The sequence below is a fragment of the Oenanthe melanoleuca genome, chromosome 2, assembly GCF_029582105.1.
Source record: "Oenanthe melanoleuca isolate GR-GAL-2019-014 chromosome 2, OMel1.0, whole genome shotgun sequence".
In the NCBI taxonomy this organism is placed as follows: Eukaryota; Metazoa; Chordata; class Aves; order Passeriformes; family Muscicapidae; genus Oenanthe; species Oenanthe melanoleuca.
The window spans coordinates 117,572,571-117,600,370 of NC_079335.1; the positions used below are offsets into that span (position 1 = coordinate 117,572,571).

At 39.2% G+C, this 27,800-nt stretch overlaps 1 protein-coding gene across 2 annotated transcripts; it reads right to left on the bottom strand.

The window, feature by feature from the left end:
- On the bottom strand, window positions 1-24,091 carry KLHL7 (kelch like family member 7). Of its 2 annotated transcripts, XM_056482721.1 has the most exons (12): window positions 23,761-23,944; window positions 21,491-21,576; window positions 19,758-19,860; window positions 18,690-18,783; window positions 17,358-17,482; window positions 15,449-15,624; window positions 12,631-12,805; window positions 11,330-11,472; window positions 6,413-6,653; window positions 3,219-3,420; window positions 2,850-2,947; window positions 1-1,262 (listed from the first exon to the last, which is right to left on the bottom strand). In XM_056482721.1, exons 1-12 carry the CDS (start codon window positions 23,924-23,926, stop codon window positions 979-981), a joined length of 1,893 nt encoding a protein of 630 aa, XP_056338696.1. In that variant the 5' UTR covers window positions 23,927-23,944; the 3' UTR covers window positions 1-978. The 2 variants fall into 2 exon arrangements, with proteins under 2 accessions (XP_056338696.1, XP_056338697.1); XM_056482722.1 differs by lacking the exon at window positions 21,491-21,576 and having other exon boundaries at window positions 23,761-24,091.
- Between the last annotated feature and the right edge of the window lie 3,709 nt (window positions 24,092-27,800).

Consider the following 27,800-nt stretch of genomic DNA (forward strand, 5'->3'; position numbering starts at 1 on the left):
TTCTGTAAAGTATCTTTAATGACTTGGTTCATGCCATTTTAAAAACAGTAATTTCCAAGAAGAAAATCAATATATCTGTTGTATTAACTTTGCTTTTCTCATTCCTTTTCCCATGTTTCCTAATGGTTTGGCATCCACAGTATGTACAGTCTGATGCCTGGGAAGATAGATTGAAAATTCTTTCCAAGTTTCCAACTTGCTAATTATAGTGCACTATTCTCGTCGACTTGTCCCACCGTTCCCTACCTCAGTGTAATTAAAAAAAATAAAAATCAGAAAGTCCTTCTGTGAAAACTCCATATAATGCCAAAGAGACCATCAAAGTGTTTCTCTAATTTCTGTGTATGGCCTCTCTCACCTTAAAAATCTGATAAGCAGTCATGCAAATGATGGAAGAAACTCACTGGAAGAGGACAGCTATCATGATTTAGAGAGCTGTTGAAACATTGAGAATCTTTATTAGACAGCAGTCCTTGGTCTTTCCTGAGAAAATATCTTCATTTAATCCCAGTAAGATTTCTGCAGGTAGGTGTGAAGGAGAAAAAAAATTGTTGCTCCTCTTTGTCATGAGCCAAGCTGTATTTACTCACCTTCATTAAAGGAAGTGTCTCTGCAACCGATCCTGGTAAAATGTCATTTAACCAGAAATTTTTTCCTCATCAAATGCTTCAGAGGCATTCTAAATATTTGGATTGGGTCTGTTTGACAAGGCCACACCCACAGTCCTTTTAAAGGAAGATGCCGTGTGATATCACCTAGGTAAGTGGATTCTCAAAACACATCCCCACCTCTTTAAAACAGACAAGAAAATGGGCATGACAAAAATCCACATCATAAAATATACTGTATACAAACTGAACGACTGCATCTCATTTTTTTTCCCTGTTACTAAATTTAACATGGTTCAGCAAAACATGGAAGCAGAGGACCAATAACCTCCCAAGTCCTCGAAGAATGCCTTGGCATCTCCTACAGTCTTCAGATCTCTAGAGTTTCTTCATTTGCCCCACAAGTGTCTACAACACAGATTAAACAACTTGTCACTGGGAAAGCACGGACTTTGGAGTTGGCTATCCACTTGTCTGTTTCAGTGTTATATTCAAGAATGTGCCCTAAGCGACCAACACCCTGAAAACCAGCCAGGACATAGACTATAGATCCCACTGCAGCACACTTCACTGTTACACCTTTCCATGGCATTGGAGACACCATCTTCCATTCATTCATCTTGATATCGTAATATTCTACATTATCAAGGCCACCTACAAAGCAATGAGACAGATAACTGCTTATTATGTTGCACTGTATGGACTGCACTAAAGCATACAGCATACAAACTTCAGTCTTTATTTTCAAGGTTTCAAAAAACCTACACTTAAAAAAGCAAATCCAAAATACGCCCCAGTTTCCAAGCTAGCAGCTTATCCTTGTACAAATGCAAAAACAGAGAAAAGTGAAAATGAGATAGAAAGTAAGATGTATTCTAACAAATTTCCACTAGATGCTTTCTAGAGATTCCAATATGTTACTTCATGAAGAGAAGAACTTTCAATGCTGAATTTCTGATGGATTTGGGGTTAGGAACAAAAACTCAGGAATTCCCTGAAACTTCCCTATAGCAATGGCATTTCATTCTAGAGGGCTCCTGGGTACTTTCAGCAAAACTGGCCATTTACTGATAGAGGATGTCTCTTGTCATGCTGATACTAAAATCATTGAAGTGTAAAAACCTGAGACCCTTTGAAAAGGGCAAAAAGAACCAAAAGTTGTTAGAGAAGACTAGAATTTGTGACTGAGATTTGATTCTACAGGAAATATGTTAGTAATTACACTTGACAATAACTACAAACATCCTGCTGTCCCTATTTAAATAAGTTTTCACTTCCAGTACTGAATTATTAGATCTGAGAGATTAAGAAATCTCTCTGTCATATTAATAGATGAGTTTTTCACCCCAGACATAGCTCTTCCTCATTTTATTCCAGAATTGTTTAAAATAGTTCTTACTAAGAGGAGCATTCAGTGAATACATTTATATTCTGCAAGATAGCTAATTATGGATTGATAAAATGTTTGTGCAATAAGTGGATTTATTATTTTGAATTAGGAATCAATCACAATGGAATAGTTCCAATAGCCAATTAAAAATCAAGCTATATATTAAAAGAGCATTCACCTGAAATCAAGTATTCCACTTCCTATAAACAGTGATTAAAAAACCTCATAAATGAGAGTTTTTCATTTCATAAAGCATTTCAGAAACCTTGTGCAATTAAAATTCAATTCTTCTTGAAAAGTATTATCCTTCTAGTTTGAAAGACAAGGAGACAAGCAGATTATAATTGACCTTGCCATGACATTAAATCATATTTCAAAGCTAAAGCAGTCAAAAGAGGTTTCACATTTTAACCATTTTTCAATACCAGACTAGATTTAAGTCTTTAGATTGAAGTTCCTAATATAGTGGCTACACCTTTACCTGTCTCTCAAAAGAATGCTAAATCCCTGAAAACACATGAATAACTAACCTCCCCCCCCCAAAACAAACAAACAAACAAAAAATCTTTTATCAGATGCCTGGTCTAGCCATATTAACTGCTTCAGAACTGGGCCACAGTAGAGATGCCTATCTGAACTTGACTGTCATTAGTACAAGAATTTGAAAAATAAGATAACAGTGAAATGGGGAAACGAAGAAGGCAACACTGATGTGACAACAACAGGACATGTTTGATGGTGCTGCTCAAAGATTTTCAGCTGAACAGAGTGGAATGAATTCATTCCAGAACAGAAAAAAAATCCCATGAAACCATGTGTGACCAGCTAAAGAATTCATAGAGTTAGAGTACCTAAACTATTTTGTCCACCCACAGCAAATATCTTGTCCTTTACAAACACCAGCCCATGATTCTTTCTGGCTTCAATCATTGGACACAGTTCAGTCCACCTGGGGAAAAGAAATCAAACAGAAAAGGACAAATCACCATCTGGTTCATAGAAAATAAGTATAACCTATCATTAGGAAAATAAAACATGAAAGAAATCTGCTTAAGAAAAAACATCTTTCAAGTAGAACTACAAATAACTGATTTCTTGATGCTGATTCAGGAAAAATTCCTTACCAGAGTTCTTCCTGTAGTCATCTACACTTCAGTCATTTACAGAGCTAGCAGAGATGCAAAGTGACTAAAGCCATCCTGACTTAAAACAACACTTACGTTTCTGTGGCTGGATCGTAAACTTCACAGGAATTCAGGACTCTTCCGGAAACATTGTTTCCCAGGCTCCCTCCGCATACATAAATGAGCCCGTTCGCCTCCACCATTCCATGGCTGCATCGCTGAGTCAGCATGCTGGGCTTTGTGTGCCAGCTCTCTGTTCTCGTGTCATAGCATTCAAATAAATACAGTGCAGAATTGCCTTAAAAGAAATAGAAACCCACCAAAGTGGCATTAATCTTTGTGGTTGTCTTTTAAGAGGACTCTAACAGCAATTATCAAATTGATGCTTTGTTTGTTAGAGGAAAAGGGAAAGCTGCTTTCCCACCTCCAAAAATAGAACTAACCAGCTTTAAACTTGGGATTATTCAGAAAGCACGTACTTGTAATTATTTTGACTCTTTTGAACAAAAAAATATATGAGTTTATAAAATTGCTATTTGTGTTTAAAAACAATAAGAAAAAAAAAAGTTTTTTTTTTTTTTTTTTTTCTTGCAGGGGAATAAATGCTAAATAGAGACATATATAAATTACCCATCCCATTGTCATCAGCTATGCTACTCTTACTAATTGGAAATATATTGAAAACTTTCAGATGTGAAGATGAAACCAGTGAGTAAACTCACTACAGGTTCATGAGTCTTTTTCCTCTAAGCAGTGTGACTTGCCCAATACCCAGAACACTTGTTGCCTTTGGAATTTGATAGCTTATGTCATAACAGACTCCTGGAATTATTAGCAACCACAAAACAGCTACCTCTGCCCAATTTACTTTGTTCCTGAGGACTGGTAGATACTTATTGTCTGGAAGTGCAGGGTCTGTGTACTCTTCCCTCAAAAGCCAAGAAAACTATTACTGAAATCAAGAACAATTCTTCTAATGAAGACAGATGGGGGCTCAAAACTCCTGCTCAGTTAAGTGACCAAATGATAGCCAAGGCAGAGAAGGCTGAATACAACTTTCTCAGGAAAGAACCACATCCTTCTTCCCTTTGTTTCAAAAGATATATTCACCTAGAACATTTAAAGGTGCCTTTTCTTGTGCCTGTTTTAGCTTGGCTTTCTACTTCTAAAAATTAAGCATGTCATACTAGCAGCACTTACTACCAGCAGAGGATTTGAACCTTCAAAAGGATGCTGTTTCCAGACCCAAAATGACCCTATGAACACACTCCGACAAAATGTGCATTTGTTCACTCCCACCCTGTCGTTCTCACTATCACCAAAAACTGTATAGAGTGGGACATTTTTTTTCTTTTATGTAAATAGATGTTTTCTTTGAGGAAAAGACACATTCTTATTGCTTTGAAGTTGTAAATTTCCATCCATGGAAAATCCAGACCTGTTTTTTTTTTTTTGTTTGTTTTTTTGTTTTTTTAACAGGTTAAAGCTTCCATTTTCAGTATAATGTTAAGTATTTCTTCTGCCTGAAACAAGAGTGGAAGCATCTGTTATGTTCAGCTTCCAAACTCTGCTAGTTATTGCAAATAGAACAGGACTCCCATCAATTCAAGAAGGGGAAATGAGCCATGTTGTCTGTAATGGACTGGCACAGTAATCCAACCTCTTCAATTGATGGAAAAAACATGCATTTTTTAGATTTTTTTACAACTAAGCACACTGCAGCATTTTATCAGATTAATGCTTTCAACATAACTGCCTGCTTCAAATTAGAAAACACTAGATTCAGGAGAGACAGATCTTTCCAAACTTCCAGTAATCACTGAATTCTGAAGAAAAAGTACAAGTAAAATAAACTCAATTATTAATGTTTAGCTTTTCCTATTCTGACTTAATTAATATTTATGGAAAGCAAAGTGAAACTCTGCAGTAATGTGAGGGTGTATTTATAAGAAAACTGCCACATTAGAATTTCAACTATAGTTGTATTAACTATTTACTATGCATTAGAAAATATACTGTACAATCAAAACTTTCTATTGTTATTCCCCATGAACTGAAATATAGGTAACTGTGAAGATTTATGAGATGTTGTAGTGTTCCAAGTTTCCCAATGTTAGGCTTAGTCAAGCCTATTTCAAGTAATGGGAAAGGTGCTATTTCACATTCACCACACGAGGTGGCAGCTGGGAACTGCTTATTCTGCTGCTACATTAAACCTCTTAAAATATTTTAGAGGTCAGATAACATGGCCTAAATGTTGCAATCTCCATTAAGTGACTTATCAATGTCAAGCACTGATCATGACAATTCTCTCCTCTGTTCAACTCCCTGTGCAGCAAGGCAGACCTCAGAAGGATCTTCCTTCTAGGATTTTTTCCCATTTGTTTTTATTCCCCAGAACATAGCCTTATTAGCATAGTTATTTTTATGAGTATACCATGTCTACATTTCAACTTTTGGGCTGTTGATGATGTATCATGTTTAGACAAAATAAAATGCTCCTGTAACACCATAGTATAAGTCATCTTCTAGGCTTTTTGGAAAAAGAAAAAAATCCCAATGGCATTTTATTTTCTTTACTATGCTGAATAATAACATCTAAAGAAATTATCATTTCTCCATTTGTGGAAGCAAACCAACAAAATAACAGAAGATAACTTCTGTCATTTGACAGAAAAATTGGACAAATTCCTTTACCAAGGAACCAAGTACAATTTCACCACCAAAAGCAGTAGTTGTAAAAGTTAGACCACCTCATCAGGCCAAACATACGCTTTATAAAAGGAAAGCTCCTGTCAAAATGCAGCTATTCTGTGCAGAATTCTGCAGAATTCTGTGGATTTATAGAAGAAAGATAACAGTGGGACTCCCAAAATATATTTCATTGAATCACACCATCATAGAATGTTTTGGGTTGGAAGGGACCTTAAAGAGCATCTATTTCTAACCCTTTTGCCATGGACAGGGACACCTTCAACTAGATCAGGTTGCTCAGAGCTCCATCCAATCTTGTCCCTATTTAACTCTTGATGAGCTGCAGTGTACTTTTTACTCCAGTTAATGTAAATATTATTCATTTCAATCAGTGAAACCATTTTCAAAACATAACAGAAATAGATTGTTGGACTGGGCAAAGGGGGATAAAATTCTAAAGATGGGAAAATAAACTCATTAGGCTAATATGGCAACGTGCACTTTCTTGTCAACAAAATCATGCAAAAAACCAGAAAAATTTCCAGCTATCTTTCTTTGTGCTTTTTTGTTTGTTTTAAAGATTTTTAGTGTCTTACCCACTTCTGAACCACCAGATGTATAAATTTTGCCCTCAGCAGCACAGGCTGCAAGGCTATCTCGAGGTGTTGGAGGTCCTAGCTTGGAATACCAGCTATCCTTCACCACATTGTAGCAGTCCATTCGCTTTATAGGGAAGAGCTGGGAACCACCCAAAATATAAACTACGTTGTCCCAGAAGACACAAGCTGCATCCCTGCGCTTTTCAAAGGGACATCGGATGTCTGTCCAGCTGTAATCCTGCATTACAAAGAACAAGTAATGTCTAATAGATTATAACACTTACCTGCACTATGAGTGTTTTTCAAACAGAGCTTTTCATAGAGATTTAGATATGGTCAGTTTTAAGTTCCTTTTCAAAACAAACATGAACATTGTTTATTGAAGAATACTCCTCAGGCGTACTCTTGAAAAATTCTCTTAGACACAGACATAGTTAGCTGCAATGAACCATGACATTATGAATTTCTATTTTCTCATTCCCTGTGTGCACCCAGTACAGCTTCCCTGAAAAACAGTTTCGGTGTTTCTTCCAACACAATTGACCTCCTGCTGCTATCATGTTAGAAACAATGCATGTAATCAATAAAGCAGGATTGCATTTTCTTTTATAGCAATGGAAAAAGACATCTTACATATAGTAACAGATTCTTTCTAAAAAATAATAAAATACAGAATGTACCAAACAAAGACAATGGAAAAAGGAGAAGATAATATCCAAATTGACAAGCAACTCAGTAAAAAAGCTCTGATACATACTTTATTACCATGACAACTAGAAGCTTATTTACAGAATTTACAAAACACAAATGTTCTACAGCTATCCACAGTCGATAGCATGAGAAATAGGGTAATGCTCCATTACAAATACTGGCAGTCATGATGCCTAGAAACTGATTTTGCATGGATTGGCAAAATCAGCAAGTATCAAATATGAGCAGTAATGCCCAAAGCCTTAAAAACACCAAACTCAACAACTGATGGCAGACCAGGATAGCATACAGCACGAGAAACACTTCTTGAGTAATAGCATCTCACATATTCCATGAGCATAGCTTGAATCCTATACTGAACAGGAAAGTATGGGACCTTAACTGTTATCTGTGCCACCTCAAGAAGGTCTACCTCAACCTGCTGAATGACCTTCACTGTAATGGTTCACACAAGACGTTACATCAGTACATTTTCTTAGCAAGGACATACTTCAAACACCTTGGTCAATGAGGAAGAACAGCGACTCCTACATGGGGGTTCAAAGAAAGAGAGGCAGAGCATGTTATAGTCCAGAACATCTTACAATCTTTTCTTGTAGCATCCCCCATATCAAGAAGAGCTGTCAGCTGCATGTGGCCCTTTATGGTGAGAAACAGGTCCTGGGGCATCCTAGAAAGGAAAGCCATACTACAGCATGGCAAAATAAATAGCTGCATAAATCTTAAGAAAATGTCTCAGTGCATTGTGTAAGATCAACATACTTTCTAGCTCAAACTTCTGGCAATTTTACAAAATATCCCATTGTTTTTCTTTACTGTTACCAAGGGCTGTGACCTGACCCACTTTATGGCTTCCGTTCATGTATCCATTTAATCCATACCTTTATCAAATGAAAAGCCATAACTTGAGAATACTCAGCAATATCCTCCTCTTTCAGCAGGAGGCAATTTAGGTCATCCTCTTGCAATGCTCTTCGATGTTAGTCTGTACCACATAGAACTGATTTCAATTTTTGAATTTAACACATTAAGGAATTATGCAGAAGTGTTGCTTTACACCACAGTCAAGATCCACACAGCCCTGGTCAGTGCAAGTCTCAGTTCTGGGGACTGAGTAGGGAAAGATGGACCAAGATAAGTATATGGTGACTCTTTCCCTGCTGATCTCTGTTTTCATCAAAGTGCAATGGAGGACACCAGAGGCAAAAGCTATACCTTTTCCTATTTCGTCAGTTTATTGAATCACTTATTAAAACTACCTGAACTCCTGAGAGGCTCAAGACCCTCTGACAAGAATGGCACACAGAATTATGGGCCCTGTGAAAAAGCACTTTTTGTCATTTAAAACTTTTCCTCATTTCGGTTGATTCCTCTTCCAAGCTTGTCATATAAACGAGCAGACATGCCCACTGTGGATCACCTCCCCAGTAACAGCTTACTGACTATAGCTCTATCTCCTCATAAAAGGTATGCTGGTTCCCTTAATCATCAACAATAGCATTGCCAGGCATCTGTTACTTTTTATTTGCCTTTGTTGAATTTTGCACTACTGAGAATTTAAAACTTCCAAACATTTCTGGCCACAAGAGATAGTAATTTCAAAAGAATAAGCACATTGCTGACACAAAATCTCAATCATATATAAATTCTGTACTGAGAATTCATAAAACAAAACAACAAGTATTTTATTCCCAACCTAGGGAATTTTTTTTTAATATTCTGTGAAAAATTCAACAAGAAAATGCCTCCCACAACTGTTAATAGAACATCTAAGATTTCTAGTAGTATTCTGAAATCATGTATGTCTACTCAAATTAGTGCCAGACTGCTCCACAAGTGTTATACCTGTCTGCATCTGTCCCATTGCACCATTTTGCTTTCTTGATGAAGTACATGCATCAATAGAAATACCAGTTACAGTGCAACAAAGATTGCAAATATAGTCTTAAAATAATACTGCTAACATTCTCAACAAATAAAACACAGTATCCAAACCAGTCTTATTTAAAGAACCCTTCTGACAACAAGGAAATTAATATTAGCATTAGAGACTAATTTTGTGTGCAAAGGAATCAATGAAAATTATACTTTTTGCACTAGTTTTATCATATAACAGCTATGGAAACTCATACTGCAACCAAGAAAATATCTTCAGAAAAATCATAACCTCCATTCTGAATTGTTTATGTGACATGTAAGAATTTACTTAAATTTCTGATTTCAATTAAAATCAGAAGTGAAGGACTAGGTCACTATTCAATCAGTTCAATAGACAAGCAAAATTCCAATTTTTTTCCCAAGGTCCTAAACTTGCAAAAGTACATACACAAGCTTAATTCTCTGTTCTGTGACCCTCCCATCATCTTTTGATGAGACCAATTAAAGTGAGTTAAATGATAATTCAGCAGGGGTTCTGGATCCTTGGTTTGTTGCATTTAATAAGCTATTGTCACAGTTTCAAGATTAAAATCAAATACTCAATCAAAACATCCAGAAAAGGACCTTTAAACAGCTTAAGAGTTGGAAATTAAGTAAAAGCTGCTCAACAAGACATGACAGGCTGGCTAAGAGTACCCAAGGAAGCATATAAGCACTAGGAAAACATAGAAGGAACACATGCTTGTTAGAATAAAGATCTCAAATCACCCACTTTTTAAATTTTCTTTCCCAGCCCCAATCTTCCCCCACTCCTTATTCCACATTAAGGGCTGTAAATCTTGATTAAGATACAATTCTTCAAAATGTCTTCCAAATTCAGTTATTTTTCGGTGTTACACCTGAACAAGTAGTCTATGAAAGGTAAAGCTCTTCTAACCTGTGCTTTATGTAGACGTTTACAGACACTATTTTTTGTCTACAAAACAGATTTTTTTGCCAAAACCAGGCAACTGCTTGAAAAGTTATGGATGCTTGGATCAAAGGCTTCCCAAACTTAGACCTTGGAAAGGAGAGAATTATCTGCTCTGTATCCCTCACCTTCTCACCCCAGCTGAAGTGCTGCTTATCTTGAGTATGTGTATAAAGGAAAAAGGCAGTCATTAGTTAAGAATTTTGAATTCCCAGTAGGAATGCATATTAAGTGTGTCTCAAGCTAAGTCAGCAAGGCTTGTAGGTTTGGGGCTTTTTCCCTCCAGACTTGAGTGGTACTCAGAGAAGGTGGCTTGAATTTTATCTTACAAAAGGAATGTGAAAGAAAAGTTCAAGACACATCCCAGAGGCTCATTCATACAGAATTAGATTTGACAGGGCTCACATTTTGACTATGAAGTTCACACAGCACACAAAAATGTTTGAAATTTTAACAGGCATTTAATATGCTGAGTTAGAACCAGAGTTTCTCCAACAAAATTTTACATGCATGGGATCTCATAACTTAAGAGAGCCCTGATGTTTACACAGCAAATTTGTTCTGTATTACTATATGTGCTTGCCTGGTAAAACAAGGTATGGGTAATCCTTCTGCATGCACTTGATGTTCTTAGACTCTTCAGTCTGCATAGCTGAAATATACACCATTCCTGTGGCTTGATTTTATTCAAGAAACATGGGAACAAATTTCAGGAAGAACTTGCTTGCTCTAAATTGACCATCTCTAAGCTTTTTTTTGTAGAAACTCACTTTTCCACTTAGGTAGTACTTGGCTCCCCATTCTTTTCCTATATACTCAAGAACAAACAAAACTGTGAACTATTGAGATTTAGAAGTGGTTGCATATTTATAATAAATGCACTAAAAAAACCCCTATAAAAACTGGGTACTACACTAACATACTAGCCAGTAACTTAACACATGCTAAAAAAACCTGTTTGAGTTAATCTCTAAACACCTAGGTACATGCACATGCATACAGACTTTCATATATTCCTAACCAATTGCCTGATGTTTTAGTGACCTTTTGTGTATTTGCAGCTGTGGAATGCACATACCAATCAATGCTCAACTCAGACGGATTGATTAGCTCTCCATATCTAATATTGCTAAGAAACAAACACAATCATTCTATTCAAAATGAAGTATTACATCTAGGTACACAGACTTAAAAAATACTTAATTAACCATATTCTTCCACTTGTACACCCAGGAGGGAGGGAATACTTCCTTCCTAGTATCATTTTGTAGATCATTATGTCTTAGTATCATCAGCAAAGAAAACAGGTAAGATTACAAACAGTGAATCTTAATGCATTCTGAGGTAACGATTACCTTGGGATTAAAATATCTGCAGGACTGGGGCTGAGAGCCTCCAAACAAAGCAATGCGATAATCGTGTTTTTTTCTTCTTGGCCGGGTACCTTCCACTAACTCTTCTCGGTCTTCCGGGGAAAGGAGGTGGTATCGCATCCCACCTGCAAGCAAGACAACAACTGCTGCAGAGCCAGGCTAGCTCATACATGGAGAGGGATGTTTCAGAGGCAGGCATGGGGGAGAGAAGGAAGGGAGGGAAAAGAAAACCAACTTTCTACATTACACCTATACGGCTTTGATTCAAAATGGAAGAATGCACAGCAGCATGTGAGGGTGGGAGCATACATCCAGATTCATACCCTATTCCAAACTGGCTGCTCCATGTGAAAACAGGACAGATATACACTCCTGTTATGTACCAATGGATTCATCAGCTCATTTATCTGATATTAACAAGCAATTAAGATTGTTGCATTGAAACAGTCAAAAGGAAGCAAGCTCAAAAGAAAGCATTCTAAGAGTACAAAAATGTCGGTGACATCACAAGCCACTAAAACCAGACAAAAATCCTTATTTCCTGTACAATGCACCCAACTGGGTGTCACACAAAAAGTATGACTGATGTCAAATGTCAGCAAATACTTACCAATATATAGGTTAATTTGAATCCTGCTCATTGAGTCTGAAGGAAACCAGTTGTGTACTGATTTTTAGATCTACACTAAATTGAAGCCAACTAGTTAACTGCTACTGAAATTGCTTTTCTTTCTTACATGATAAAATTTTACAAATGGTGTCTAAAAACAAAAAGGAAGCTTGTTTCCTATTTCATTTGCATCCTGAGAATGCAAATGCTGGATCAATCATCAGTATATAATAGATAAAAACAGAAAAACACATCTAAAATTCTAATGTGCTTAGGAAAGCTTTAAAATATTCAAAATGTTGATATATTTCTTTTATTAATGCACATATTAACATGAACAGTATTGAAGTTATGAGCCTGTCACAAAGGCAGACTAACTTTCAGTTACCCTAATGAGTCATTGACAAAATCTCCATTCCATTACCTCTCATGGAGTTCATGCCATTTGCTAGGAGAAAACAAATGAAAGTCACACTATTACATAAAATGAGTTTTATTTACATAATAATCTGCTAATCCAACTTCAACTAAACACAGCATCCTAGAGGGAACACAGATGAATTTAATGTGAAAATGTTAAGAGCATTTTAAAGCAAACAATTTTCAAAAACTTTCAAAGCATTTTTAAAATTATACAGAACATCACAAAGATTTCAGCTAGAGGTCAACTTACTGATCACCATTTTAAGGCATTCTGGGTTATCCTGAATAAGTGGTTCAGCCTGAACTGTTTTACTTAAGAAGTTCTTTGATATTAGAGGAAATCGGACTTTAGCAAGAATATCAACCATGTAGGGCTGGCGATTTGGCTCATCATACTTCAGCCATCTGACTGCTGCATCATAAACCTTAAACAAGAGACAAGGAGAGAAAGGGATTAGGTACATCACCACAGCAAGACAAGTAACAGAACCTTAACGCTATCTATGAATTGATTCTAATGCCTACTGGAGGTTAACATATACTAACATTTTATTATGTGGGGATCCCATTGACATCTTAAAAAAAAAAAAAAATACAAACCTAAAAACCCCCCTAAAACAAAAGTCAACCAAACCCAAAAAAAGACAATGCTCAAACAAGTAAAATAAATGCACAACCAACTGAATAAATCTCATCTACAAACTTTGACTATGACTTCTGCTGTTTAACTTTCTTCCCTTCAAATGGAAAAGATGAATCTGCAATTCACATTTATGTGGGTAGCTCCTGTACCAAGTTAAATCTCATACTCTTCAAGTTCTGTGCCAAAACATAAGTAATGCTTTCACAGAAATGGAATAACTTCCACTTGATATAGTCTCCTGAGGTGATAAACTGGTCCTCTTACCAAATCATCATATTGGATGTCCAAATACATTGCTATTGTTGTGTCCTAGGGAACCATTTAAATCAAAGTTTTTATCTGCAAACTACTGTAAATTTACCAGTGTCTCCCATTTTTCTCCTCCTCACTGGAAATGATAATGGGTTTTCTTAGGGGTCAGGGAAGGTAGAACAGGTAAGATAATCAAGAAATCTGCTCTATTTATAATTGTCTGCTGGGTCAGGAAGAAACGAAAAAAAAGATTCAGAATTACATATATACTCTGCTACTTCCACATTGCTCTCAGACACAGCAAGCTTATCCAGTAGCACTGACTCTGAAGTGGCAGGACAATCTCACTGTAAGCAATAGCACAGCCAGTGCCTACAGCTGTAGCTGTAACTGGTCACAGTGATTGGTGCTGAGTGACTGCGACATAACATGGAAAGACACTGCATGGAAGAATTACTCAGGACTACTAGACCACCCCAGCTGTAACTCTGCAAAGTTACTGGGGAATGTAGGAGAGCAAAGAAAACAATAATTAAAAGTTCAATTCCATCAGCTAAGGAAATTCAACAGAATGACTTGAACATGAACATTGTATAGGACAGACTGTACTGTACTTAATGCTACCTCCTCTTTTTTCCTAAATGTAACTATGCTCCACACCAAAACAAAAGTTAGTGTATGATGTCAACTTTCCAGCAGTACTCCTGAGATATAAGATTCCTGTAGAACAACTGTCAAACTTCTGTAGTTTCCTACTGCACACCCCCAGTTTCCTAAAGGAATTTTAATGATGCTATACTGAATACATAACATAACTGTTGCCAGGCTAAAGCACACCATCCTACCTTACCAACAGAACTTAAAGAATGTAAATCTTAAGCATCATTTTGGCTGCAAGCTAAACAACACTTCCAGCTCTGAGAATGTTACCCCATGATCTGAACTTTTCCCAGCACCCAGCAAGAATGTTAAACTATGACATTATTCATATTTATACCTGTAACAATCCAACTACCATATTCAAACCCCAATATTATCCCCCACTCTTACTAATTCTTATTTTCGTAAGTTACATCACCATACAGTAGGACAAAGTACTAAACCTTAATGCTTCAAATTAATTCTTCTGCCTGTTGGAGGTCAATGTCAATGGAAACACAGTCAGCAGAACATCAGTTTTAAAGAGGATATACATACCATCTCAGCCACAACATCCCTCTGTTGCACTTCAAAGGTATGAGTCAACTCATGATGCCAAACACACACAAACTTAAATTACCTAATTCAAGCACCAGAACAGCAGAGCTAAAAAGGTAAGATTTCAGTTTGTTTTCAACAGCTTTGACTAAGAAGCTACAAGTAGCACTCAACTGCTACAACCAGCCTACAACCACCTGTGCTGCAGTGTAGACACCCATGTGCTTCCTATTTTCCTTCAGCAGGAAGGACAAGCTGGTAAATAATCATTCAGGGCTGTGCTCTAAGCTGAATGAAGCATTCCAAATGGGACAGCTGTGAATATAATTTCTACCACAGGTTACAAATTGTAATTGAGTGAACTCCAGGCTTCTTTTAGCCATCTAAACTTTTTTATGTCCAGTCCCTAAAAATGGGTCTTCCAGCAATCCACCACTGCCAATGCACGTAGCTTTCAGTGTTTTACTCATCTTACTTCCAAGTCTCCCAGTTCCCCAAGCTTGTGTATGTATACACTTCCATCAGAAAACTCCTCTCTGGAATGGGCTAGGCCATACTCAGGTAGAAATGTGCATCCATTAAGGTACAGTTTGCTCATCACTTTGAAGTGGTGCACTTTCATGAGAAGCACATAAATCCCAGTCTAGAAGCAACCACTACAAACAATTTAGCTCACTACTATTTAATCAGAAGCCCTATAGCTATCTTGACATAGGAAACTGTTCTGCTTATTCACCTGTGACTTCTTTCTTCCAACTTTGCTGAAACAACACATCTAAAAATGTGAATATTTTTTAATATTGGTTTTGATCAAGTTAGGATACACCTTTTATTCCACAATTTATCAAGCACTATGTGCTTCATATCCTCTAGGAACATTGGAAGTGAGATACTTGAATACCTGAAGCCAGTTCTTGATTAAAAGAAGATAATTAAGTTCAATGTTTTTAGGTGCTATGAAACAGGGATCTCTCACCTGGTCTTCTGCCCTCACTGTCAATGTATCTTGGTTCAGGAGATGTGTCACACGCTTAACATCAAGCTGAAGAAACTCATCTGTCTTGTAAACCTCAGTGAAATGCTGATGGATGAAGTCATCTGCAGTGGCTTTCAGTTCCGGGCAGTCTAGACATTCTGCTAGCACACTTATGCCTATGAAGGAAAAGTGGAAAAAACCCTTCTAAACTTGAACTGCAATTACCTTTAATATATTAAAATAGAATACAATTACTGTAATTTCAGTGATACTTACAATTCCAGTTTAATATTTATTACCATGCCTTTTTTTCCCCCCATTAAAACACATGCTATCATAACTCATCTGCAATTCAAGGCAAACTAAGACAGGGACAAGCTCCTGATCCCTATCCCTACTGAACTAATTGGAGAGTCAGGCCTGCAACACTAGCTGTATTAACTGCCTGTCCAGCACTATTTCCTCACTGTTTCTTTCCCAATTACAAAGCAGACCTTAACCAAGCCTGAGCCAAGCCACACTAACCACGTCTAACCAGAACAGCTTGAGAAACTGGATCCACATTTTACAACCTCTCCTGACCTGCTCATGCAGCATCAGCCATCAGGTAAGCCCAGTTTCCTTCAAGAGTCACAGTGAACTGGGACATTTATATCCATGTAGCACAGTCAGCTGCAGACCAACACAAAGTTGGTCAAGCTGATGTTGCTGGAAGAACAGGAGGTTGGCATAAAGGTATAAACAGCAATAGCAGCTGAGAAGCACCACTGCCACTTTGGCATTAAAAACCATGTAAGCACAAAGCTTTTCAGCAGCAACTTCTCATCATGCCACAGTTTTTTTTTCACAGAGGAAATGGCAAGTGGGGTAGGAGCAACTCACTAACATACAAGTTGCAATTAGTCTAAGCTGCTCAGAGTAGTAAAATGCAAACTAGAAAGAAAAACTCCACATATATGACAACATTTCAAGATGCAAATTAAGCCATGGTTTCTTTCAAATGCTTTTTTTTAAAATGAACTGTGTACTTGCTTATAAGTACAAAACATGTTTCAATTTAAAAACAGTGCCTGAAGGAGAAACTGTTTTAATCTTTTTACAATAAATTAGCAACGAAGTATGCAAGTGTTAGAGACCACAATTAATTTTCCACCTAACAGAAGCCACAGGGCAGAAATATACCTCAAAGCAAGCCTAAGTGGCATTTTCCTTAGGTAATGCCTTTCTTCCAGCAGTTGCTTCAGAGCCACAGCTGTACTGCACAGAAGTGTCAGTTCAGTCACTGTAGTTTAGATATACTCTGCAAAAAATTTCTATTGCTGCTATAAGCATATGTAATATGATTGAGATGCTACTAGAAGAATTGCCTAACAGTGTCAATAAAAAACACTAAAAAAAGTTTATCTTAAATTTCTGTTTATATAAAGTGCACCAAACCTTAAACATGAGAAGTATTTAGTTCTCCTTGTTGTTTACCTTTTCTGTAACACTGAGTTCAGATTAGAGCTACAGAACATGATATCAAACCTGCTCAGATGACATTCATTGCTTTCAGTCAAAATTTAAAGTGAGTAAAACCAAAAGTAGCCTAAACTTATTCTTGTGAAAGATATGCTAGTTTTGTAAAAGTTACAAATATGTCAAATTCTATCTGCAAGTATAGTAACAACAGAAAGCTCCACCTCACTAAACACATGCAGTTCTCTAACACACAAGAAGCCCCAGCATCCTGCCAAGCCGGATGAGACCTTGCACAGTCAGCAGACCCTGTGGCAAGAGGCAACAGTTCAGATTCAGAGAAAAATCATTTTTACATGCCTGGATTTAGCCAAATGTTACTGCCTATCCACAGACAGACCATACAGCAAAGTTAAAAAACAAACAGTAACTTTAAGTCTATTTTTCTTACCAAGACAATTGGAAGCATCAACTTGTTCTTTTAAGAAGTCCACACACATTTTTTTCACAGGTTCAATCTGATACTGGTTTGCTGCATCTAGTAAAGACTGGACATTATTGCTGTTAACTGAGATTCTGCAAAATAGAGGGTATAAAATTAGCATCACTGAAATGACCTAAGTTGTGGCAATAAAAAAAGCAACTTACACAAATTCATGTAAATGGCAAAATTATTTCCCTCCTATTTACCCAAGAATCTTTCACATACAGTCCAAAAACACATCCTTCATGATGTTTCCAAACTGCTTTTGCTTGCTCTGCTTTATCCAGGTAGAGCAAAGAATAACCAGTCCTGGATCTGATGAATAAGCCTTTAACACAGGTCCTCTGCAGTCCTATACTTTTGCTATGAGTTACGTGATTAACCACTTTCACAAAAGAGAAAAAAAACAAACAAACAAACAAAAAACCAACAAACCAAACCCAGAACCTTTTTTAATGATCATTTCCAACTCCTGAACAGATAGCAGCAAAACCTGTCCGCACTCTGTTAGGACTGTTCTGGCTGATTTGCCCAGAGTGCATAAGCAGAACAATCAGTTGGGCAGTGCTTCAAGAGGAGATATGGAAGCCACAGTCCAGGGCTTGGGTACCAGGGCAGGCAACCATGTGGCTGGGGGGGGCTGTTGACATAGACTCTCTTTCCACTGATGGATTAGACAAGATGATTCCTCTCAAAAGAAAGGAGAAAGCCTCCCTAATGAGAGTTAACCCCATTAGATGAAAGGCCTGACATCCACAGGTCTGAATAAAGCTGATTAAGTACTGTTTACAATCCTAGCCATCTGCAACAGCTCTGTTGGGGGGTGGGTTGGAAGATAAAAAAACCCTACAAATACATGGACAAGCTGAGACTGGGGGGAAACACTGCTCACAGAAGAGCTCACCCTGCCTGTTTTGAGATGAAAGTGTAACTCCTGGAAGTGGTTCTGTGCCATAGGTACTATGACCACAAAGAGACCCTGCTGACCTCAATAAGGACCTGAATTACAGAACCATGGGAAACATCATTTGACTCCAACACTGAAGTCAAAAGCTTGAAGTGCTTTGAATTGCTTTCAGGAGACAAATACCCTTCTCTTTAGTCTGTTGGGCTTCCTACTGGTTAAATAAAAAGGAAGAGGGAAGAAGGATAGAAAGTCTAGTCACATCAGGCTTTAAACAAAGGAAATAATTTTAATGGTAACAAAACTGATGAATCACAAAAGCATTATTTTAAGCTTTGATAATTTAAAATTGGCAGGCTTCATAGAAAAGCATAAGCTTTAAATAACAACACTACCTTGCAGTATAAGCAAACTCCACGAGCTGTTCAATAATGTCAGGCTCTGCATCTTTTAGCTCCACTTCAAAAGACTTTGATTCGATCATATTTGCTGCAAACAGATTAAAAATTTTAATCAAGAAGTTTTAATCAAGAAGCCACTCTAGTTATTGTATGTTTTGCAAACAGTAGAAAATAAAGCAATTATACAAAGTTGTAACCTGCTAAAAACTGCTCGGAGTTGATTGCTGTTTTCCAGACTTGCTAATGCAAGTCAGGAAAGGAGGCAGTGGAACAAACAAGATAATACAAGGATGTACTCACACCAGCTATCATAATTATGATAAACTGTGTTAGGTAGAAAAAGTCTCAGACTTTGTTGACAGCAGCCAGACTGCCATGTTAGCATTACCAATGTCAAAATCCATTTCCACATTAAAGCTGATAACAATGGAGACAGCTCTGAGCTCCCCACATCCAGACACAGCCCTAGGTTTGCCCACAGATGGTTACCACTGACCACCGGAATGAATAGTTATTTAATGATTATTACTTCCATTCAACTTTGATTTTACAGTAATTTTACAATTCATGGGTAAGACATACAAAAGATAAGATACTACATAAATGAATTTTTAAAGAGAGCATAAATGACAGAGCTACAGAATCACAGAATTATGGTAATCACATAAAGGCTGGAAAAGATCTCTAAGATTATCCACTCCAGCCACTAAATCAAGTTACTAACCTCTGAAAGTCCAATTTATATGCAGACAAATTCTGTAATGGGGCAAAAAAATCCCAATTTTCAGGTTAAGGAAGGGAAATAAACTCTAACACAGTGTATAGGCCCCAGTTATTAAGAGAGCTTATATATGAAGTAACACTTGACTTGATCTAAAGAGAGTTAAAGGAAAAATGAGGGGAGGGGTGAACAGAGATCAATGGAAGGACATGAAATAAGAAATCTTGACCTTACCCTTATCCCTCAAATTAATCACTTTCATAAGATAAACACGTTGACAGACACAAATATAACAGTATCATAATGAAAGTTTAAAATTAATTGATTTTCAAAAGACTTACTAGTAAACATCAAGTTAAAAAAATGACTGGCTGAAGCAAGCACAACACGGTGAGCTGGGATCTTTCTTTCTTGCACCATAAGAATGACATCACAAAGAGTTTTCTGAATCAGAGGGAAAAAAATATAAAAATCAGCATTTTTAAAAATATTTCAACAATATTCTTTTAAAAACCACTTATGGAAATTCATTGCTTTTTTTAACACGCACAACTCAAGACCATTATGTGATAAAAAGGTTTTCTGAAAATCAAAGTTCAGTAGCCTGGAGAATTAGCAAACATCAGTTTACCCATGAATTTGTACAGGATGGTCACAAATAACATGAACTCTGATTAAAGTAGTTTCTGTGGCTTTTACATCAGCCTACAATAATGCAGGCTCTGCAGCATCTAGTAGGGGCTGCATTTATATTGCACTGCTTTCATCTATCAGTGGCTCTCCTCTACTCTACTGCTGATTACAAAAAAAAAAAAAAAAAAAAAAAATATCACAAGAATCTCATATCTGAAGACTGCCATTCTATTTCCAAACTGGAGTCAAAGTGATGAATGAGTTTAAAGCATTCAGTGGAACGTTTTAGAGAAAATGTATCAAAAAATACCACTTCTGTGGAAGGCTTTTACTAGTCATATGATCAGCAATGAACCTCAAAAGAAAACAATCTATTTCTCATGTGTTTGCTGTTTATATATATGGGCAGCTAGTTTCTACCCTACTTGTGAACTGTCACGCTCTAGAAAAAGGGAAAGCAACAGAGCTTATAAAAGCTGTCAGGAGGGATTGGGGTAAAAACACATAATTTTAATAGATTTTGAAATGCTGTTTCTTCTAAGAATGCATTGGGTGAAATAAAAGCATATCATACTATAGTTAATTATAACTATCTATTAAGAAAGAAGAACTGAGCAGCATTGCTTCCTCAAAAAAATAGGAAATAATTTTTAGACTATCCCCTTAAGTTCATGGAACTGCTTTCAGAAACATCTACAAACACCTATCCCAAGGCCAGCCCCAGAAAATAACATTTCTGCTGTGGGAAATGTATACTTGCTTAGAACTGCAACAGCGTTTTCCACATGGAGACAATATTATCTAGGGCTGATAATCCACATTTACAATTCCTTTAAACATGCCCTTTTTTTTTTTTAACAGGACAATCAAAAGCACATATTAGACAAAATACAAATAATACTTTCAAAAGTATTATCTAAATGGAAGTTAGATGGGGGTTACATATAGCTTCCTTTAGTAGTTTTAAACCATTTAGGATCGAAACAACAACAAAAAAAGAGACCATTCTGAAAAAGTTTCATAGGAAATCCTTTAAAACTGACATTTCCAACACTTCTGGTTCAAAACAAGCATTGGAAACTAGATCTACAAGACACTATAAAATCTTATGGCCAAACTTTGCCAAGGCTTGCAGCTGTTGCTTCAGCTTCACACTGCATTTCTAAGACACTTTAAAAGCCTCAGCTCAGCATCTGAAACCCCTCAGATGTTCTAAGGCCTCTCTGGGTGCATTTGCCATCCAAAACAGACCACCATTTTAACTTCTTCCCCTGGGATCTTTCTGGGTGTGCTGGTTCCATTTCAACTAATGCTCTCCTGAGGATTTCTGCACTTCTTTCCAGAAGGCCACACTGTTGTCACTGGGTCACCTCCATGATGCAACAGGACTGGTGTTAACCAAAGGACACACCCAAGCATCATTTCCTGCAGGGCACTTCACCTTCCAAAAAACAGGTTCAGCAACACCTTGCAGCTCTATCCCAGCTTCATTGCCAATGACTTCACTCTTGGCTGACCTCCACTGAGCTGCAATGTTGCAACAAATGATTTATGCACATGCATTTCAACAGCTCTGGAAAACCCACCAAGATGTGGGTCATCAATGCTGGAGACAAGCAACAAGTCCTCCAAGCACTAAACACACTTGGCCCCCACATCTCACCTGTACTGAGTGCAGCTATGTCCCATAGTTCACTCTAAACTCCCATACTCGTGGAGGATTCCTCTTCCTCCCAGCTCACACAAAAAGCAGCCTCCTTAAAATGAGCTGTAAGTTCCCATCAGCCCAGATTCCTACAGGATTAACTAATGAGCTAAATATCTTGAGCTGCATGTGCACCTTGACATTTCCATCACAGGAAATTTTAACTCACATTCAGGTTTTGTAACTACAGCATAGTTCTTGACTTATCAAAATACAAGAGGAAATCCTCTTATAACTTTAGCACAACCAATGAGCTGAAACAAGTGTGTTTTCTTCTGACTACTGCTGACTTCCCAAATTTATCCTGTATAATCACACCTCCCCCCACTGCCTCAGTAATATTTGAGCTCCTCTTATAAACAACTCCTAAAAGAAGCATGAGTTTCATGAAATCTGCAAAAATTTCTGGACCAGTCAGCACTGTATGGGACACGTAAAGCTTATCTGAGGTCAGATGAGAAGTCTGCAGGCAAAATTCAGAGCTGCACCTCCCTGGACACAACAGGTTCTGGAATTTGAATCAGAAGTACACACAAACTTCACAGCACTTAATCCTGATCCTCCCACTCTTTGTTTGGAGTGGCTCATAACTACATGAGAGCTGGCACTCCACTATACTGCAAGATGAGGCACTTACACAGAATAATGTGGTACCACACACTGGAGCAGGGACATGATAAAGCACTGTGAATTTCTGAGCTGGGGACTGCACACTAGGACAGTATTTCCTTTATCTACTTACAAACCATAATAGCATCTGGCACTCCCTTTTAAGCAATGGCAGAGGTATGAACTAAACACTGAAGAACCAAGTTATGAATTCAGCCACACCTTGGAATATAGATCAGAAACAAAGCCTACATAAAAAACATAGATCACAGGCTTTAAGTCTTTACACTGCTACCTGAAGTAATCGAAAAAAAAATTAGTTTTTCATACATTAGAGCTTAGCTGCATGAAATGGTTTTTGCAGACAACATAATTGACTGTCTATTACTGAGAGAAGAACAGGGCTGAAGTGTTAGAGAAAAGCAGAACCAACACCCAGTACTTGTAAGGTCAGGATCCAGACTGCTGGTGCAGACAGCATTAAAGGCTGGACTGAGCCTCGGGAGGATGAGAAACTAAACCCTAGAAGACACAACACAACAATGCCAAGTGTGGCTTCTGAGTCAGCTTTAAGCTGGCTACACATCAGTTTTTAAACAAACCAAAGTTCCATAATCAATCTAGATCCTCCACTGAGAAGAAAGATTTTTTTCATATGCAAGGAGTTACATGTATGATCCTTCTGCCCTTGTATCATTAGTTCAATGTAAAAAAAAAAAAATTTAAAATTAATATTTATTTCAGTTTGGACAGCTCAACTGAAATGCACTTGTATGACTGCAATTTTGGTTACCACTGTTGCTCTACTGGTAAACAGAGGAGTCACCTCTAATACTCAACAGACTACGGAAGCTGATCAGGCCAGGAGTTCACAGTTTGAGGCCGGATGAAGCCACCAACTCCTACACTGCCGCTGGCTGCCCAGTGCGATGGCCAGAGGTATTCAAGGGGAAAATGCCACCTGTGAAACCAAGCCATGGCTCTACTCGTCCCTCTCTTCCCTCTGCAGTTTCACTGCTCACAGCGCACACAGTCAATTTGTTCAGAGAAGAGTTTCTGGTCAAAAATCCAGCATCAGCGCCTTTCCACTGCCCTCAGGCTTCGGCTGGAAAAGGGCTAACTGGAGACACTGGGCCATCCATCAACCACAGCCCCGCTCCTGCCCTACCACACACAAGGCGTCATCAGACAAGGAAAAACAGATCCACGGCGTCTTCTGCCTGCAGCACCCACCGGGAGCCGGCGCGAACGGAATGGGAACTCGCCGCTCCCGCTGCGCGGCTCCGCAGACCCGAGGCACCCCGGTGCGGGCTCCGCCGGGCTCTTCCCCGGGCCGGGAAACCCACGGGACCTGCCCTCAGGACAGCGGGGCTGCGGCCCCGGCCAGCCCCCCGTACCTGCTTGCGCATGGCGTTCATGACGCCCATGAAGGAGGCGAGCAGCTTCGCCTCCTCGCGGGCCGCGAGCTTCTTCTCCGTCTTCTTCTTGCTGCTCTTCTCCGACCCGGGCGCGGCCATGCTCGCCCGCGCTCACCGCCGGCGCGCCGACCCCGCCCGGGAACATGCGCCCGCCGGCTGCCGGGCGGCGAGCGGCGTGCGCCGGCGCTCGGCTCGGGGCGGGGCGGCGCGGCGGGACAGGGACACCGGGGGGACACCGGGGGGACACCGGGGGGACACCGGGGAGTCGCTCCCGCAGCTCCCGCAGCGCCGCTGTCGCCGCGGCGGACACGGCCTGGGGGCGGGGCCGGGCGCGCTGACGCCATCGGCCGGCGCGCGGCCCCACGCGGGGTAAACAAAGGGCGGGGAGGGGCGCGTGCGCGGCGGCCCGAGGGGCGCGGCCTGAGGGGGCGTGGCTTTCCCGGCAGGACACGCCTCCTTTGGGGCGGGACCAATGGCGCGTGGTGGTGCGGCCGAGGGGGCGTGGCCTCGGCCGGGCCCGCGCGGGGCTGGGGCCACTTCCCGGGAGCGGCGATCCCGGGCAGCGATGGATGGGCGCGACCGGAGCGGAGCCGCCGGGTCTGGCCGTGCTGCCGGACACCCTGTGTGCTGCCGGACACCATGCCGTGCCCAAGGCGTGCAGGGCTTCCTCTGCCCCGTGCTTGTGAGCAAGGGGAGGAATGGTTCCTGCAGCTCCCCTCTTGGCGGCTTGTGTCCCTGTCTCATGTGGAAACAAACGCATCCCATAAAAAAACCTCTTTGTCCTGGCAGCTGCGGCCACCCCTCTCCCAGAAATAATGCCAAAATGTTTGGTGCTTTGATTCTCGTTTTTTTTTGTTTTGGTTTTTTTTTAACAGAATAGTGACGGCCAAAGCAGCGTTTTAGTGTGAGTTTGCTGTTTGTGCAATGTTCGTGTGACGTTCCGAATTTTAATTCCATGGATAATAAGGCGTTGAGCAGCTTAATGCCAAGACTTGAAAAGAATGAGATTCCTGCATAAATAACATGAGGCTCTTTTATTAATGAAAGGAATGAGCCACTTTGTTCCTGAGATCATGAGATCTTTGTTCCTGAGATCTTGTCCCACATGGCAAGATTTAAAAATAGGAACTTTGGTATTATGCCGTCTAACAATTACTACTGCATGGAAGCTGTAAGAATTTTAATGCATTTAACCTTTGTTTCCTTAAAATAAACAAAACTGACACAGCTATCACTTTCAAAATTTTATCATGTAACAGTAAAATAGTGTGAAAACTGGGAATGTACTTCTGGCCATTTTCAGATTTCATGGTATAAAGAGTTTACCTACAGAGTTTTAATTTTATCTTGAAGGTAATCATAAGATGCCTGCTTTATCTGTGGGATACCCAGAAATAGCTGTGCTGGGAGGGTAAATATCTGTGCTGGGTCCCAAGTGCACTGCCATGTTCTGGAAGATTAGTTGGCCAGGTTAAGGAGTTCAGCTTGTTGCTCCTAAGGTCGGACACGAGCTGTGGTGAGGAAAGACAAAAGCAGAGGTCTGCCCCTCCTTTCCCTGGAAAGCTGCTTTTAAGCAAAGAATTTACTGCTGGTTCTTCTTAAAATGAGAAGCAACACGAGCACTTCCAGAGCCTGACAGCACTCGGTGTGGTACCTCCCTTTGTTCTGCTCTGTGCCTGGGGCGGCAGCACTACTGACATAATGATTAGCATCAGTGTATAGGAGATGTCCAGGGAGCTGCCTGTAGCACAGGCAGGCTGCTAATGTGATGTCCATGTCCAGATCAGGCTCAAATGAGCCAAATTCTGCAAGCAGCTTCAGTAGGATTTGATTCTGAGGGTAACCTGGAATATGGGGAACTTCTGTACTCCCTAAAGGACAGCATACTACAAAGCCAGTTTCTTTCATGAAGTTTTCTCTACTTCTGACCACGGTAGAAGATGGACAGCTTGTGAGGGAATAGCAAGGGCCACCTGCTTTGAAAGGAATTTTGAGCTGGGAGCAGAGCATAATACCAAGGGAGGTGGGAGCAGTTGCCTTACCAATAAGGAGCTGGCATGCTGTGTGAGAAAGTTCTAGATTTACTTTAAATTGAAATGGCTGGATGTTATTTTATATGAGATAAGGTGATGAAAACCAGCTATTGTGTGTATGTAGAATCATAGAATGGCTTGGCTGGAACGACCTGAAAAATCATCTAGTCCTGACACCTTCCACCAGATCAGGTTGCTCAGAGCCCCATCCAACCTGACCTTGAGCACTGCCAGCATTGGGGCCTGGGGCATCCACAATTTCCCTGGGAAGCCTGTTCCACTATCTCACTGCTGTGACAGTAATGAATTTATTCCTAATGTCTGGCCTAGGTTTCCCCTCTTTCAGTTTCTCCTCATTATTCTTTGTGTTATCACTATAGTTCCTGATGAAGAGTCCCTCTCTGGCTTCCCTTGTAAGCCCTTTTCAGGTACTGGAAGGTTGTTATGAGGTCTTCACATAATCTTCTCTTCTCTAGGCTGAACAGCTCCAACTTTCTCAGCCTGACTTCATAGCAGAAGTGTTCCAGTCCTCTTACCAACTTTGTGGCCTCCATATCCATCTTAAGTTTGGATACATATGCATACATGCATTGCCATGTGGAATTAAACAAGTGCAAGAAGAACATGTCACAATGAAAAAACTTCATAACATATAGAGGCACTAGGTTTCAAGACCAAGAAATCACCATTTTTGAGGGGTGGCAGAAAATACAGGGGCAGTAATCCCAGGGACAAAAACCTCTTACTCAAAATTTTGAGGCAAGGGTTGGAAAGAAGAGTTAGCTCCTTGTGAATGCTGAGAAATTAAATTCAAATAATTCAAATTAATAGGAAGTTTGTAACAGATTTAATACAAATGGAACTGTTGTAATGTACCATGTCTCTTCTAAGCACATTGATATTCTCAAAGCACTCTACAAACACTAATAGCTTAATAATATTTCATCCCTCAATTCACAAACTGAAATTAAAATCAGAAATAGAAAAGGATTATCCTCTAATGCTTATGATGGGAAAACCATTGGCCTGACACAAACAATATCATATCCACTGTGGTTTTTTAAAAACATATCAAATTACATTTTAAGCCATCAACTAATGCTAAACAGACTGCTAAACAGTCTGGTGCAAGATAGATAGATATCCTGAAATGTTTAGTAAACATTGTTTGTTTAATCTAATAGTCTCTAATACATTCTTTTGGTAGAGATCTTTCCATAAAGAAGCTGAAGTAATAAACATATTGTACTAAAATGAGAGGATTAGCAATTCCTGACCTTGCAGTACAGATCCAGAATGACACAGGGTAATTTATTCATGGGAAAGAAAGTTAGGATATTTGCAGCATCCTTTTCTCTCAGGGGTGCATGTGCTTCTTTGGGCAGGAGGAAGGTTACTCAGTTACTTTGGCGTTAATAATTTGTTATATACAGTTTATAAATGGTAGCAATTCACCTGTGCCTTGGTTTTTTTTTTTTTTTTTCTGATTCACAAACTAAGACAAGATGTAGAAATTCTGAATGTGAGTATATGAGATATAATGTCACCAAAGTAAGTTCTTTCACACATTGAGCACACACACAATTGAGTCCACACACAATCAATTTATTTACAGTTCTGTGCAGAAAGGGTGCTGGGTGGGAAATCCACAAAGCCAGAACTAGGAAAACTTTTGCTATTTATACATTGTAGCAAACAAAGGCATTAATGTTCATTGGCCATGAGTTATCTCATTCTTTTATTAATTAGCATTCCTTCTTTTATGGTTAAGGATTCCCTCACTTCTCATGCTAATTAGTCTGTATGCCCAGTCTGTCTTTTCTTTTGGTTTGTGTGTTTCTTGGGTCAGTGGTCGCAGATCCCCTTGTTGAAATTACCTTTTACCCAGTCAGAACCAATTTCAGCACAGTTGATGGGTTGGTTCTATTAGTTTCTCCCTCATCTTGGGGGTTCTGCAAATGTCCTAGTGGCCTGTAAATTCTGCAT